The sequence below is a fragment of the Lepidochelys olivacea genome (genome assembly GCF_965140295.1).
Source record: "Lepidochelys olivacea isolate rLepOli2 genome assembly, chromosome: 9".
NCBI classification, from domain to species: Eukaryota; Metazoa; Chordata; order Testudines; family Cheloniidae; genus Lepidochelys; species Lepidochelys olivacea.
The window spans coordinates 21,994,804-22,012,473 of NC_140419.1; the positions used below are offsets into that span (position 1 = coordinate 21,994,804).

Sequence of the window (17,670 nt, forward strand, 5' to 3'; positions counted from 1 at the left end):
CCTGTGCCCCTACCCCAGGAGGGCAGAGAAACTGTACTATGTTCCAGCCAAAGGGGCAAAATTTCTGTTTTGTCACACTGCTCCTAACTTTTTAGTCATCCAGGCCACCATGGAGAGATGTAGGCATCAACACCCCCAGTCTATCCTGGCTGACAAGGAGGGCAAGCGTCTTGACTTATTGGGAAAGAAGGTCTTTTCTTCTAGTCTCCGGTTCAGGATATCCATCTACCCAGCGCTAATGGCTAAGAATGACTTCTGATCTATTCAGATTCATGGAATTTACTGATAGTCTCCCACATCAGGACTGCACTTGTTTCCAGGCTCTCATAGAAGACAAAATAGTTTCCAGGCCCACTCTCCAATCAGCAATAGATGCAGCTGATATAGCTTCCAGGGCAACTACTATTGCCATCATAATGCGTAGAGTTGTGGCTCCATACTTTGGGGTCTAGCACACAGTTGAGTCACGTCTGTTTAATCAGAAGACAGATGAGTCCTTATGGATTTTAAAGGGCTCCGGGGCCACCCTCAGCTCCCTGAAAATATATATACCTGCCCCAAAGAGAAAATTCTACTGACAGACTAGCTTAGACAGATGGCTTAGTAGTACTTCCACCAGAGAAGACAGAGGTTCAAAAGACTCATTTCTCTGCAGCTTCTGCAACAGATTCCTCATCCCAGTCCTAGCCCTCAGCTTAAATTGTTATTTTTGATGGGAGCTTGAAAGCGGCAACCACTAAGTCCAAAAACTGACTTCCATACACCATTTGAGGGTCATTTAGCACACTTTTTCAACACCTGGAGTGCAATAACAGATAAATGGGTGCTGAACATCATTCATTCCAGTTATACAACAGTTTGTCCCTGCCCCCTCAAAAAACCCCTTCCCCATCCTCTCGGGGGGGGGCACTCTAATGAGAATATTCTCAAACAAGAAGTAGAATTTCTCATACAGCAAGGAGCAATAGAGTGGGTTCCTCTTCGGTACCAAGGGAGTGATTTTTACTTGACATGGTTCATAGAACATAGGAAGGCAGCTTTGGAGACCCATTCTTGACCTTCATAATTTCACCCACTTTATTTACGAACTCAAGTTTTGAATGATGATGTTGTCATCTATGATTTCCATTCCTGGAAAAGGACATGTGGTTTACAGTTCTTGACATGAAAGACTCTTACTTTCATGTGGACATCCACTCCACTCCCAGACGCATTCTCGGATTCATGGTGGATTCAAACCACATTCAATACAGAGTATTCCCTTTCAGCATTGCTACCACCTCCAGTATCTTTACCAAGGTGTGTTCTGTTGTAGCAGCCTATATCAGATGCCATGGTTTCACTGTTTTCCCTTACCTCAGTGACTGTCTCCTGTCACCGTGTCACACCAAGAGGCCTATGCATCAACTTTGACAATGACTCCTCTCCTTTTTGGGGGTCAGTGCAAACACCGAGAAATCCATTCTCACCCCTACAGAGACTTCATGAGGGCGTCCTTAAATTCAGTCATGGCAAGAGCTTACCTGCTGAAGGACAGGCTTCAGGCTATGAAAACAACCCCATAGTACCAGTCCAGAGCTCTCTTTCCTAGGCTATATGGGCTCATACTTTTATGTCACACCATTTGCAGTCCTTCGTCTTTGTTACTTACAAGCATGACTTCAACTTGTATTCTCACCAAACTGACATGAGCACCGTAGTGACGGTTGCCAAAGTAATATTGTCCCTGTTAAGGGGAAGAATCTCCATCAGGTGTTCATCAGCGCTCCCTTCCTCGCCTCCACACTGGACAGGATGATCATTACCAATTTATCTCTGTTGGGTTGGGGAGCCCATATGAACAACCATATAGCAAAAGGCACCTGGACATCTGAAGAGTCCAGGAGGCACATCGATATTCTAGAACTACAAACAGTTCAAAGGGCTTGTGAAGCTTTTGGTCAGACCACCTGAACTATGTCAACCCTCCACTACCATTCCTGCCTCGAGTTTTGTGCAGTATTTGGCAAGACATGGCATGGGTTATTCTCATTGCCTCCAACTAGCCCAGACAGCTTTGGTTCCCTAACCTCCTACACATGTCATCACTGGTACCAATAGTTATTCCTACTTTTCCTGATCTCCTGACCCAAAGGAATGGCAAAATCAATCATACCAACCCATGTCTGCTTCATCTCAGAGCCTGTTTTTTGGATGGGCATCATTCTTAGAGCAATCATGTTCTGAAGCTATAAAGAATATCTTTTCTAATAGTAGGAAGGATTCCACTAGAAAATGTTACTTAGAAAAATGCTTCTACTTAGCTATTTGAGTACATCAGACACCTACTCCTCAGAAGCTGCATATTTTCCTCTCAGTCTGGGCTGTGCTCTTTCCTGAAACACAACAGATTTGTCCATCAGCTCCTTATGGATCCAATTGGCAGCAATCAGTGCATATCATCCACCTTCACAGGGCTACTGAGTCTTCATGCCCCAATGACTAGTAGATTCTGTAAAGGGCAAATCAGAATCTTTCTGCCTATTTAAAACAAAAACCAAAAACACCACCTCCTCAATGGGACTTGAAACTTGTTCTATCAATACTCACTAAGCCTCATTTTCAACAATTAGCTTCTTGCTCTGTCTCCCCTATCCATGAAAGTCACATTTCTGGTAGCCATCACCTCAGCCAGGAGCGTTGGTGAACTTGGAACTCTGATGGCAGATTTTCCTTATGCTATATTCCATAAGGACAATGTTTCCACCTTAAATTCACTTCCAAAGTAGTCTGAGTTTCACCAGAACCAGTTATCATTTACCTGCATTCTTCCCAAAACCTCACGCATTCTCAGAAGAAAGGAGACTCCATTTCCTCACTGTTTGGCTAGCTTTAGCCTTTTACCTGCATAGTACAAAACCAATTAGAAAGTCTCCTGGACTTCGTCACCATGATGGAAACAGTCAGGGGTCAGGTGGTATCTTATCAGAGAATCTCAAAATGGACCTCGGGCTGTAATTTGCTTGATTAGTTATCTAATCTTCCACCTCCTCTTGGGGTAAGAGCTCGTTCTACAAGAGTACAAGCGATGTCTATGGCATTGCTTCAAGAGGTATTTCTACTTGACATCTGCAAGGCAGCTACATGGAGTTCCATCCACACATTTGTGAGACACTGCCTTGATACAAGCAGTCTTTCATTCAGCTCTGCTGTCTACACCCTTGCATCCTCCTACTATTTGAGTATTGCTTGTCAATCATCCACTGTAGAATACACATAGGACCAGCACTGGAAGGAGAGAAAGTTGTTTACCTTATAGTAGCTGGAGGTTCTTTGAGATGTATGGTCCCTATCTGTATTCCACAACCTACCCTACTTCCCCTCTGCTTCAGATCTTCTCTGATTCATGGTAGAGAAGGAACTGGAGAGGCAGCGAGTTCATGCTGCCCTTTTATCTCCTCTGTCAGAAGCATGAGGTGAGCCCATGCACACATGCGGACCAACAGACACTGCTTTCAAAATGCTCCGACTTGGGGCACGTGGAGCATATTTGCACCCACAGTGGAATACAGATAGGGACCACACATCTCAAAGAACCTCCAGTTCTGTAGTACCTTATAGTAGGGCTGTCGATTTAATTGCAGTTAACTCACACGATTAACTTAAAAAAATTAATCGTGATTAAAAAAATTAATCGCAGCTTTAATTGCACTGTTAAACAAATATTTATATTTAATAGACAGAAGAGACAAGAAGGAAAGACTACATGAAATAAGAAAAAAGTTTATTCAAAGTATATACTGAACAGTATAAGAAAGTTGCCTACCTTATAGTACTGTAGGTACTATATTATAAGGTAGGGCTGTCAAGCGATTAAAAAAATTAATTGCGATTAATCGCACGATTAAACAATAATAAAATACTATTTATTTAAATGTTTTTGGATATTTTCTACATTTTCAAATATATTGATTTCAATCACAACATAGAATAGAAAGTGTACAGTGCTCACTTTATATTACGATTTTTATTACAAATATTTGCACTGTAAAAATGATAAAAGCAATAGTATTTTTTAGTTCACCTCATACAAGTTCTGTAGTGCATTTTCTTTATCATGAAAGTGCAACTTACAAATATATATTTTTGTTACATAACTGCACTCAAAAACAAAACAATATAAAGCTTTAGAGCCTATAAGTCCACTCAGTCCTACTTCTTGTTCAGTCAATCACTAAGACAAACAGGTATGTTTATATTTATGGAAGATAATGCTGCCTGCTTCTTATTTACAGTGTCACCTGAAAGTGAGAACAGGCATTCACATGGCAATTTTGTAGCTGGCGTTGCAAGGTATTTACATGCCAGATATGCAAAACATTTGTATGCCCCTTCATACTTCGGCCACCATTCCAGAGGACATGCTTCTATGCTGATGACACTTGTTCAAAAAGTAGTGCATTAATTAAATTTGTGACTGAACTTCTTGGGGGAGAATTGTATGTCTCCTGCTCTGTTTTACCCACATTCTGCCATATATTTCATGTTCTAGCAATCTCAGATGATGACCCAGCACATATTTTTCGTTTTAAGAACACTTTCACAGCAGATTTGACAAAACACAAAGAAGGTACCAATGTGAGATTTCTAAAGATAGCTGCAGCACTTGACCCAAGGTTTAAGAATCTGAAGTGCCTTCCAAAATCTGAGCGGGACAAGGTATGGAGCATGCTTTCAGAAGTCTTAAAAGAACAACTCTCCGATGCAGAAATTACAGAAAAAAGAAAATCAACCATCTGCTGGTGCAGGAGTGGGCAAACTTTTTGGCCCGAGGGCCATATGGGGTGGGGAAATTGCATGCAGGGCCATGAATGTAGGGCTGGGACAGGGAGTGCGGGGTGTGGGAGGGGGGTGCGGTGTGCAGGAAGGGGGCTCAGGGCAAGGGGTTGGGGAACTGGAGGGGTGTGGATCGTACGAGGGGGCTCAGGGAAGGGGGGTTGGGGTGCAGGAAGGGATCATAGAATATCAGGGTTGGAAGGGACCCCAGAAGGTCATCTAGTCCAACCCCCTGCTCGAAGCAGGACCAATTCCCAGTTAAATCATCCCAGCCAGGGCTTTGTCAAGCCTGACCTTAAAAACCTCTAAGGAAGGAGATTCTACCACCTCCCTAGGTAATGCATTCCAGTGATTCACCACCCTCTTAGTGAAAAAGTTTTTCCTAATATCCAATCTAAACCTCCCCCACTGCAACTTGAGACCATTACTCCTCGTTCTGTCATCTGCTACCATTGAGAACAGTCTAGAGCCATCCTCTTTGGAACCCCCTTTCAGGTAGTTGAAAGCAGCTATCGAATCCCCCCTCATTCTTCTCTTCTGCAGGCTAAACAATCCCAGCTCTCTCAGCCTCTCCTCATAACTCATGTGTTCCAGTCCCCTAATCATTTTTGTTGCCCTTCGCTGGACTCTCTCCAATTTATCCACATCCTTCTTGAAGTGTGAGGCCCAAAACTGGACACAGTACTCCAGATGAGGCCTCACCAATGTCGAATAGAGGGGAACGATCACGTCCCTCGATCTGCTCGCTATGCCCCTACTTATACATCCCAAAATGCCATTGGCCTTCTTGGCAACAAGGGCACACTGCTGACTCATATCCAGCTTCTCGTCCACTGTCACCCCTAGGTCCTTTTCCGCAGAACTGCTGCCTAGCCATTCGGTCCCTAGTCTGTAGCTGTGCATTGGGTTCTTCCGTCCTAAGTGCAGGACCCTGCACTTATCCTTATTGAACCTCATCAGATTTCTTTTGGCCCAATCCTCCAATTTGTCTAGGTCTTTCTGTATCCTATCCCTCCCCTCCAGCGTATCTACCACTCCTCCCAGTTTAGTATCATCCGCAAATTTGCTGAGAGTGCAATCCACACCATCCTCCAGATCATTTATGAAGATATTGAACAAAACCGGCCCCAGGACCGACCCTTGGGGTACTCCACTTGATACCGGCTGCCAACTAGATATGGAGCCATTGATCACTACCCGTTGAGCCCGACAATCTAGCCAGCTTTCTACCCACCTTGTAGTGCATTCATCCAGCCCATACTTCCTTAACTTGCTGACAAGAATACTGTGGGAGACGGTGTCAAAAGCTTTGCTAAAGTCAAGAAACAATACATCCACTGCTTTCCCTTCATCCACAGAACCAGTAATCTCATCATAAAAGGCGATTAGATTAGTCAGGCATGACCTTCCCTTGGTGAATCCATGCTGGCTGTTCCTGATCACTTTCCTCTCATGCAAGTGCTTCAGGATTGATTCTTTGAGGACCTGCTCCATGATTTTTCCAGGGACTGAAGTGAGGCTGACTGGCCTGTAGTTCCCAGGATCCTCCTTCTTCCCTTTTTTAAAGATTGGCACTACATTAGCCTTTTTCCAGTCATCCGGGACTTCCCCGGTTCGCCACGAGTTTTCAAAGATAATGGCCAATGACTCTGCAATCACAGCCGCCAATTCCTTCAGCACTCTCGGATGCAACTCGTCCGGCCCCATGGACTTGTGCACGTCCAGCTTTTCTAAATAGTCCCTAACCACCTCTATCTCCACAGAGGGCTGGCCATCTCTTCCCCATTTTGTGATGCCCAGCGCAGCAGTCTGGGAGCTGACCTTGTTACTGAAGACAGAGGCAAAAAAAGCATTGAGTACATTAGCTTTTTCCACATCCTCTGTCACTAGGTTGCCTCCCTCATTCAGTAAGGGGCCCACACATTCCTTGGCTTTCTTCTTGTTGCCAACATACCTGAAGAAACCCTTCTTGTTACTCTTGACATCTCTGGCTAGCTGCAGCTCCAGGTGCGATTTGGCCCTCCTGATAACATTCCTACATGCCCGAGCAATATTTTTATACTCTTCCCTGGTCATATGTCCAACCTTCCACTTCTTGTAAGCTTCTTTTTTATGTTTAAGATCCGCTAGGATTTCACCATTAAGCCAAGCTGGTCGCCTGCCATATTTACTATTCTTTCGACTCATCGGGATGGTTTGTCCCTGTAACCTCAACAGGGATTCCTTGAAATACAGCCAGCTCTCCTGGACTCCTTTCCCCTTCAAGTTAGTCCCCCAGGGGATCCTGGCCATCCATTCCCTGAGGGAGTCGAAGTCTGCTTTCCTGAAGTCCAGGGTCCGTATCCTGCTGCTTACCTTTCTTCCCTGCGTCAGGATCCTGAACTCAACCAACTCATGGTCACTGCCTCCCAGATTCCCATCCACTTTTGCTTCCCCCACTAATTCTACCCGGTTTGTGAGCAGCAGGTCAAGAAAAGCGCCCCCCCTAGTTTCTGCTAGGATGCACAGTGCAGGAGGGGGCTCAGGGCAGTGGTGCAGGGAGGGGTGCGGAGTGCGGGAGGGGGCTCAGGACAGTGGTGCAGGGAGGGGTGCGGGGTGCGGCAGGGGGCTCAGGGCAGGGGGTTGGGGCGCAGGAGGGGTGTGGGCTCTAGACCGGCGCCACTTACCTGGGGTGGCTACAGGGTGGCAGTGGCACACACTGGGGACAAGGCAGGCTCCCTCCCAGCCCCGTGCCGCTCTGGGAAGCGGCCGGCACCACATCCCTGCAGCCCCAGAAGAGCAGAGAGCTCCATGCTGCCCTTGCCTGTGGGTACCTCCCCTGAAGTTTCTATTGGCCCCATTCCTGGCCAATGGGAGCTTCGGGGGAGGTACCCACAGTCAAGGACAGCATGCGGAGTCCTCTGCCTCTCCTCCCCAGGGGCCGCAGGGACGTGGTGCCAGTCACTTCCCAAGCAGTGTGGGGCCTGCAGTGTGGCAATCCCGCAGGCCAGATGCAAAGCCCTGAGGGGCCAAATCCGGACCACCGCCCATAGTTTGCCCACCCCTGTGCTGGTGGCATCTGACTCAGATGATGAAAATGAACATGCATCAGTCCATATTGCTTTGGATTGTTATCGAGCAGAATCTGTCATCAGCATGGACACGTTCTCTGGGATGGTGGTTGAAGCATGAAGGGACATATGAATCTTTAGCGCATCTGGCAAGTAAATATCTTGCGACGCCAGCTACAGCAGTGCCACATGAGTGCCTGTTCAGACTTTCACATGACATAAACAAGAAGCAGGCAGCATTATCTCCCACAAATATGAACATACTTTTTTGTCTGAGCAAGAAGTAGGACTGAGTGGACTTGTAGGCTCTACAGTGTTACATTTTTATTTTTGCATGCAGTTATTTTTGTACATAATGCTACATTTGTAAGTTCAACTTTCATGATCGAAGTTGCACTACAGTACTTGCAATGGGGGAATTGAAAAATACTATTTCCTTTATCATTTTTACAGTGCAAATATTTGTAATAAAAATAAAGTGAGCACTGTACACTTTGTATTCTGTTGTAATTGAAATCAATATATTTGAAAATGCAGAAAACATCCAAAAATATTTAAATAAAAAGTATTTTATTGTTTAAACAGCGAGATTAATCATGATTGATTTTTTTAATCGCTTGACAGCCCAAACTTATAGTATAGTACCTATAGTACTATAAGGTAAGCAACTTCCTTATACTGTTGAGTGCATACTTTGAATAAAATTTTTTCTTATTTCATGTAGTCTTTCCTTCTTGTCTCTTCTGTCTATCAAAAATATTTTTTTTGTGGTGCCAGTAGCTTCCCTTCCTTTTCTTGCATCTTTTTACCTGTCACACACTATTTACTGTTACATTTTAACTTTATGTATGTTTTCTTTCCTAGGTGGCATATCTAATTCAACAAAATGTAATTCCTCCCTTTTGCAACTTGTTAACAGTAAAAGATGCTCAAGTTGTACAAGTAGTGCTGGATGGACTAAGTAATATATTAAAAATGGCTGAAGATGAAGCGGAGACCATAGCCAATCTTATAGAAGAGTGTGGAGGTATGATTTTTGAATAACTAGTTGGTGTTACTGTTATTATAACTAATGGTTTGAACATTAACCACAAATATACTCATGGACTTTGCCGTTTATTGCATCTTTGTCTTATTTTTTGTTTAACTGTTTGTATCAAATCTCAGTATAAGGTTCACTTAGTGATTTGAGATATTTTAACAAACTTTTCTATTTGAAGAAACCTTAAATTGAATATATGTAGTGTATATGACCTAACTAGAAAAATATATTTCACAAATTAGTACATGGAGGGTACCTTTACCTCATAGGCTGTAAACTGAATCAGACTTGGTCAAATTATGCCCAGGTAAATTTTAAAACAAAATATTAAGTGGTAATTTTGTTAATGGCTTTCAGGCATGTTTTTATTTTTTTAAATTGTTAAACACTTAAACAGCTACCATCCAGTTGGAGCTCTCTTTGAGAAAAATAAACCATTTTAGTATTAAATGTTTAATTTAGTTACCACTACAAGTTCTGTGGAAAACTCCTACGTTGCAAGTAACTTCACTGAGATCAGAGAGTGGTGCTCCTTAAAATAAGAAATGCAAAGTCCATGGATGTATAGTATGAATAGATGAAGTTCAGGAGGGAACATTCTAAAGTGAGAGGTATTTGAGTAACTATATATTATGTTTAAAATAAACTCTTAGAACTTCTTGATATATTTAGCTGTGCCTCTATCTGCTGGATGGATAGATAGATACATATTAGATATATTCTACACAGCGGTAGTACAGTCTAATTGTCTAGGTAATCACCATAGTATCTGAGCACCTCAAACTTTAATCAGTTTTTATTTTCCCCAAATCTCTGGGAAACTTTTACAGTTAGAGAACTGAGGCACAGAGTGACTTGCCAAAAGTCACACAGGAAGTCTGTGGCAGAGTTGGTAATTAAACCAGATTCTCAGTTTCAATCGAGTGATTTAATTATGAATCTTTTGTAAGGCAGCATAAAACTCTCTGCTACTTTTATCTTAATGTACTACTTGTTTGATAAGTATGATTAGTAGGACACATCTCAGGCTTTTTCTTTATATCTGACATAATTCTGCCATTAAGGACTTGTCTACACATGTTAAAGTGGATTAAACTAAACCGGAACAAATGTATTCCGGAGTAAGTATACACACATGCAGCTAATCAGGAACAATTCCATGGGGAGACAAGCATATATATAATATATATATATTTTGAATACTATGGAGATATGGTAGCCACAAGAGGGAGAAACTGCCTTTTGCCACTCAGTAGATAAAATGGCAAAAAAATTTTGCTAAGGCAGAGTTAAGCTGCCCAGTGGGAGTTCATGTCCTTGCAGAACATTTAGTTCAGCAAACTTCAGGAAACCAGTAAATATGGAGTTATGATACATGTTCATGTAACCTTGACTCTGGTCCCCTAGAGCTGGGAATAGCCACTGGGATTTATCTGCATACTCTCTGCAGCTGCATTCAGTTTGTGAGTTGTAGCTGTGTTGACTGATTGGTTTAACTGTGGAGGCAATAGGTGGGACAGGTTGGAAAGGGTGTGTTTGAGCTGACGAGTTAGATTAGTTTGAGAGCCTCACAGAGCTGTGATTGTCATATGAGGAGATCAGAGTTTGCACTCACCTTGTGTATGAGTAACGGAAAGGGCAGAATGTGAACCCTGAGGAGCTAGCTATATCATTTTATTTCAAAATTGTGATAGGTTGTCTTAGGGTACATCTACCCTGGAATAAAAGACCTGAGGCATGGTTGCAGCTGGCCCAGGTCAGCTGACTCAGGCTTGAGCTGCAGGGCTAAAAATTGCAGTGTAGTTGTTTGGGCTCAGGGACCCTCCCCACTTGAGTCCAAGGGCTCAGGCTCCAGGCTAAGCCCAAACAACTACACAGAAATTTTACAGCCCTGCACCAGCGACTCAGGACAGCCACGGGTGATCAATTACTTTGTAGATGTACCATTTAGTAGCAAGGCGCTAGGGGGTGGGGAGAATCTTGACACAGGGATTATCAGCAGTCAGGTGGGTTATGAGAGCAGTCTGTGGGTTTACTGATGGGTAAGGACAAGTATAGATTTAGATGTATCCTGTGACTAAGTATAAAGTGGTTGTTAAATTTCACAAGACTCTGTCAGGAGTATAAGCTAAGTATTTTACTATAGGGCAGGGTAGTTCCTTTCCTATAGAGTGAAAAGGCAGGGTGCAAATGTGTTATGGGTGTTTTGGGGCATCACTTTAAGAGGGATAGTTAAGGTACGCTCCCACATAACCTTAACTCTTTTTTTCGGGCTTTGTGACGTTTGGGCTCTTTGAGTAATTGCACATCATATCCATTGTAGGTGAGTTCTTTTTCCCCTCAGTAGTATCCATTGGGGTGGCTTGAGTGCCCTCTGCCGCATGCCGTTGTGTGCTGGTATAAAAGAGCAGAGCTTTCCCCATCCCCATCCAGTTCCATCTTATCACCAGTGATGATTGGTGCAAATGCAGACTTGGTTAATTCAAGTACTTCTCTCGTTCTTCTTTGTATATAGTTAGGTATAGTAAGTTTTTTGTTTTTTTTTTTAGTCAATTGTTGATGATTGAACAGCTAGGTTTCCATTTTTGGTCTCTTTTGACCTTTTGTCCTCTTTCACTGCTGGTACTGGAATGATACCTTGCTCACCGAGGTTTAAGTCCTGCAAGACTTCTGCAAATCCTGTTCCAGTCAGCTACCTGCATCTGTCCTGCCTGAAAGCTTAGGAGAATCCCACATCAGTCACACATATTTCATCTGTAAAAGTTTCAAACCCCACTCAAAAAGAGATAGGGAGGCATGGCTTAAGTTCTTGCTTATGGAAGCAGCACTTCAACCCCCATCAGAAAGGGTCACAGGAGTAAAGTGCCCCAAGTACTTCATCTTCAGTATGGAGCACCGCAACAGATGTCTGCAGTTCCTCAGTCCCATTCCCCTGTACCAAAAAAAAAACTTCAGACCTTTCTCAGGTTCCACCTCTTGCTCTTCTGCGTTGGCACTGAAGCATGACCGAGGCAGACGCTCCACAAAGGCGTTTGAGAGAGAGGCCATCCCTGGAAAGCTCGTCACCTCCCAAGGGGGTCTCACTGCCTCCGGACTCTGTGCCATGTTTGTTAAGGCCATTCCTTGAAGGACACTTGCAGACCCAACAGCCGGTGCCAGTCCCAATCACCCTGGCAGCACATGCAGTTGCAGAAGACTTGCTTAGCCTCTTAGTACTGATATTGTCGACAGCAGAAGGCTCGCAGCCAGTGCCTGTGCCTGCAACTTATACCTCACCACATCTAGATCCTGTGATACCATTACTCAAACCTCTGTTGAAGCCTGTCTTGTTGAGAAGAGAGCCTCCTATGATTTTTGCAGTACTGCTATCACCAGGCTCAGACTGTCTCTCATCAGTCCCATCTGCATCGACCACTACTTTGCCTCAGGCATTTGACTCTTTGGACACAGAAGTGAAGTCCTCTCTATCTTGTCCAGGACACTACATCTCCTATCAGAGTTGTTGGGACCGTGGGCTATCCAGCAACCCCAGCACTGGGTCCAGGCTTATATCAATGGCCATTCTGGCACTGTGGAGCCTTCCCCTCCAGCCAGGTCCTCCCCTCAACATTCTTGGACACAGTCATGAAGCGTGCACCAGAGACACCAGAACAGAGAGCACCATCCCCTGGTACCAAGACTGGTTCCAGGCAGCCTCCCCACCACAACTTATGGACCAGCCACCATCTCAGATGAGAGAGGCTCATCCCATCTAGTCACCTCTTCCAAATAGGCATTTTGATGGGATATTCAAGGACAGTGTACTAGCTACCTTAGTTCTGTCTGTTCCCCATCTTTTATTTACCAATCCCTTACCTCACTTCCTAAGTGCATGGGCCCGCATAATGTCAGATTGGTGGGTCTTAAGCGTGGTAGAACGGGGGTGTACCATCCAGTTTATTTCTACCCTTCCCCTGTCCCTCTTCAGGAATCACTCTCTCACGAGATTGCCCTTCAGCAGGAGGTCCAGTGTCTTCTTCAGGCAGGGTCCACAGAGGAAGTTCCATTGTCCCTCGGGACAAGACTTCTATTCCCTCCATTTCCTGATCCCCAAAGCAAAAGGGGGTTTCGGGCCTATTTTAGATCCAAGAGAGCAGCTTACCTTTCGGGGAAAGAGAACATGGTAGCAGATCAGCTGAGCAGATCCTTCTCCAATCAACTTAACCAGTCATTACATCCAGAGATAACTAAGTCCATCTTCCATCTGGGGGGAACTCCCCAAGTGGATCTGTTTGCGACAAGAACCAACAGAAAATGCTCTCAGCTCTGTTCCTGGAGAGGGCTCAGCCAAGGCTCACTGACAGATCCCTTTCTCCTATCCTGGAAGCATTTCCTTCCATGCACCTTCCCTTCAGTTCCTTTACTGCCCAGAATAGTATTCAAAATAAAACAAGACCGTGCTCACCTCATTCTTATAGCACTGCATGGCCTTGTCAACATTGATACTTGACAACTCCTCTAACTCTCCCATTAGATCTAGACTTAATCCCAGGGGACCATGGACATCTGCTCCTTCCCAAGCTCTCCATCTAGCAGTGTGGCTGCTTCATGGCTGGAGCCTTTTGAAAAAGTCCAAAATGTGCTTCTGAATACCAGAAATCTCTTGACTAGAAATACTTAGCCAGGTAAGTGAAAGCTCTTCTCCATATGGTATTGTAGGAAAGATGTATCTCCAAAACGAGCCCTCCCCACACCCCTGAGTGGCATAAGTTTTTGCCAACGTAAGTGGTAATGTAGACATGGCCTACTTTTTTTTGTCATTTAATTTCTGGGGGTGGGGTTACAGAAAGAAAACTTGTTAGCATAAGTCCTTGTGTTCTACATGCTAACTACAAGTGCCAAGTGGACTACTGATCCTTGGCTAGTCTGAGTTTCCCCATACGTTTCCCTCCCCTACTCCCATAGCCTCTCTAGGTTTAACACAGAGCTCTACACATCCATCTGCAGCATAGAACACACAGAGGTGTGAAGTGGCCCATTCATCTCAATGTGATGGTCTCATCTGAATGAGAACACCTGAAGGCAGGGTGGATTTGATTTAAATCAAATTGCTTTGAATCATTTAAATCACTAGCCAGGAAGACTCGATTTTAATCATGGATTTCTACATAAAAGTGCATTCTTGTTGGTTGTTATAACCTTAATACATATTCTTCACAACTCAGAGATAGATGTAGGTTTCAGTTTTAGAAGGTACACACTATACATTTTTAAAGTGATTTATTTTGAAAACTTTTCAGATTAGTTTTACAGCTATATCAGATGATGAATGCTTGGTTATTTCATTTACCAAAGGTAATTGAAGCAGATATTTATGAAGTCATTAGGAGGTGAACTATCTCCAATTCAACATGTTAATCATTAATATGTGGAGGATTTTTTTGCCATGTTGTATTTGGATGAGAACATCACCAGACAGATTTTTAAATTATTTTATTTAACTAAAACAACATTATGTATTCTGGATTTTTTTCTTTGACAGCAAACATATAATAATTTAACAAAACAAGGATATGAATTTTTGAATTTAGTTAAACGTTCAAGTTTTTTAAAATCAGGGGAGTTTTTTTGTTAAAATTGTTTTTAACTAAAATAGTTAAATGAAATATTAAAAAAAAAAAATTAAATCAACTATGTCAGCCAGGTCAACATGAGAAACTTAAGATATTGGCTTCTGCAGCTAACTTAGTCGTCTTCACCTACATTTTTCTGTTTTTTCATAATCTGGAAAAGAAAAACAACCTTTCCTGCTTTTTCAGGTCCCAAACGATTTCTCAGTTTGGAATGAATTAGTCCAAAGGAAGAAAATATATTCTTTCTACACTGGCAGAAGAAGCTACTGCTGTTAAAAGTGAGATTGTCACTTCAATAGTCTCTGAATCTAAGTGCTTAAGTGACTTCCACCAGTTCACTGGTGTGTCTTTCTTTAAAACATCATCAGCAAACATATATTTCTTGAATGGTTCACCCTTAGCTCTGAAGTTTATTGTTGTTGGCATTATGGAGGGATGATTGCTGGATGAGCCAACTCCTCTTCTTCAACAATTAAGGTTTGACCCTGGTACCGAGTATTGAGAATATTTGCAAGAAAACGAGCTGGAGATAGTGCTGGTCCTGTTTGTTTTTCTTAATGCTTGTAATGTAACTCTGTCATTTCGTATTTCTCTTTTTAAGCTCTCACTCAGTTCCTTCCAAATTTCAGCAGCGTCAGCAATAAAACAGCTATTTTGCCTGCATTTTGTTCAAGGCTACAGAAATAGGCTTCAGGGTACTCAGCATGTGTTCAACATTTCTCTTAAGCCCAATGATGAGAACTTTGGCTGTGACAATGCCATCTATTTTTTCACTATTTTGTTTCACAAACTGTCATCAGATTAGGCCAGTTCTTGATATAGTGCTCAAAACAGTCCACTACTGAGTTCCATCGCACATCTTGTGGGAGAGTTAGTTTGGTTCCTCCCACTTTTTTTAGAGCAGCTGTTGCAAAGCGGTTGTTACGGAAGTATTTTGCAATTTCAACAACATTAGCCTTTATTTCTGGAACACTGAAGTCTTTGGCTAGGAGGTGCATCAAATAAACACTGCAACTGTGTTATTAGCTTTGGACTCTCTTCTAAATTTCTTCCTATCTTGGATACATTTACAGCATTGTCTGTGACCAAGCTGCGTACTACACATTTGAATTTTTTTTCAGTTTGTTATAGCTTTTACTGCTACTACTTGTAAGTATTCTGCTCTGTGTGCATTTCCTGATGTATCAATTGTTTCTGTAAGGAAGACACTCCCTTCTGTTGTCACACAAACACATACAACAGGATCATTGTGGACATTGCTCCACCCATCAAGACTCAGGTTAACAATTTCACCCTTTAGACCTTTTGCACACTGCTCAATTTCTCTTTCATACATTTTATCCAGCAATTTGCCTGCGACATCTGCTCTGTTGTGTGGACTGTATCCTGGTCTTAATGACTGAACCATGTTCATGAAGTGTGGGTTCTCAATCATACGGAAAGGAGAGTTTGTTTCATAAACCGGGCAATGTTTCATCAATTACCTCTTTTTGTAATGTGCTGGTTCTCATCACAATCTTATCTATGGTTGTTTCTGGATGATAGAGATTTTTTTTGTTTTTGCTACAGGTGATATACTGTGGCTAGGTGACATACGTGACTGAAACACTATCATTGGCAGATAACTCTGAAACTATAGAAAAATGATGGTGATCTTGAAGGTGGATAGTCTTCAGAACCCTATATGTTGAGGATGGATTCTCCTAAACAAAATAAGTCAATGCAGTTATTTAATTATTATTACCATACTGCTCATTTAGTATTACTCATTGCATTCACTGACACTCAGCACTACTTTAAAGGTGAAAGTGTAAAAGGAAGATCTGCCCATTTCAGCTATTTATTTTTTATCACAACTGCATCTAAAATGGTAGTACCGTAGAGTAACTACTATATTTTTTCCTCAAGCATGAGAATTCCAGAGTAGGTCAGAAGGAAGACAGGCAGTCCTTAAGAAAGAAGTATGAAATAAGAAAGTTTACCAACCTGAAGATCCTGAATGTTCAGATATGTTCCTTTCATCATCTTCAACGAAGCTTCTTCCTGAGAAGGAACACTTCTTATAATGTTTCACTCAGGCAACCAGGCCTTGCATTTCTTTGTTGCCCTGTTTGCATTTTGCACACATGCCTGTCTTACCCACAGGTAGAGGAACTTCATTAAAATATTCCCAAACTGGATCTCTTTTACGGCCTGCTGCCATTATAGGTTTTCTCTTCTAGTGAGAGAATGGTATGGTAGATCTCAAATCAATGAAGGCTACACTCAGAAAGACCTCAAGACTTCTGGAATACGCTGCTCAAACAGTTCCACTTTTATTTCTACTGCCTGTCCCTCCCTTCTCACATTTATCTCCAGACGACTTCTCCTTGTCGAGATCTATTCCACCCCCAACAATCTTCCATTCATTGAACTTTCTGTAACTTTTCACTTTTACAGAGAGATAAGGGATTGACTCTGTGTACACAAATTTGCAGAGGGACAATAGAGTTGAGGTGTGTTATTTCTCACCTTTATTTTATTTATTTATTTTTAAAAATGTTTGCTGTTATCTTTGGAGACACAAGTCCACTGTTTGAGAACTGCAAAACTAATCATCTCTGATCATATCTTCTAGACTGAGTCCCATTGGGTATATAGAAAGATTAACCTAAATAATCTATACAGAAGCCCCTGGAACACCGTAAGATTGGGTCCCTAATCCATGAACTGTTGGAACTCATTTACAAAACTTTCTTAAACATTACATGAATATATTGTCTCCTACTGTAGAATTAGAATTTATAATCCTTATTCCATTATGAGATCTGAGCTATAATGTATCTTAATTAAAACTATCTTTAGATAGGTTTTTTCCTCAAAAAGCATTTTGTCAAAAAAATTCTTTTTTTTTTAAATCATTGATTTGTTTATCCACCTTGCTGAAGGAGATGAATATAGTCTGAAAAATGAGTTTTTGATATGGGTCAAGCATGCCCATTCTCGTCTCCTCACACGAGTGTCAGTAGTGTGTTCTTTGTACATGCTTCAAACATACCTGTTCTAAACTCCCCGTACAGAGGGCAGAGCTTCCCCAGATACTAGCTCAGGTGGGGGGGTGGTAGGGAGTGGGGCTTGACCCTCAAATAAGGCAAGCTCTGTTCCAGAACCC

The 17,670-nt window shown here is 42.5% G+C and overlaps 1 protein-coding gene across 1 annotated transcript in view; it reads left to right on the forward strand.

Moving 5' to 3' along the window:
* KPNA4 (karyopherin subunit alpha 4) overlaps nucleotides 1–17,670 on the forward strand; it is a 62,088-nt gene that overhangs the window by 39,086 nt on the left and 5,332 nt on the right. The window contains exon 15 of the mRNA XM_084638897.1: nucleotides 8,730–8,892. Coding sequence (XP_084495023.1) covers nucleotides 8,730–8,892 — 163 coding nt within the window. The remainder of the gene's footprint in view (nucleotides 1–8,729; nucleotides 8,893–17,670) is intronic.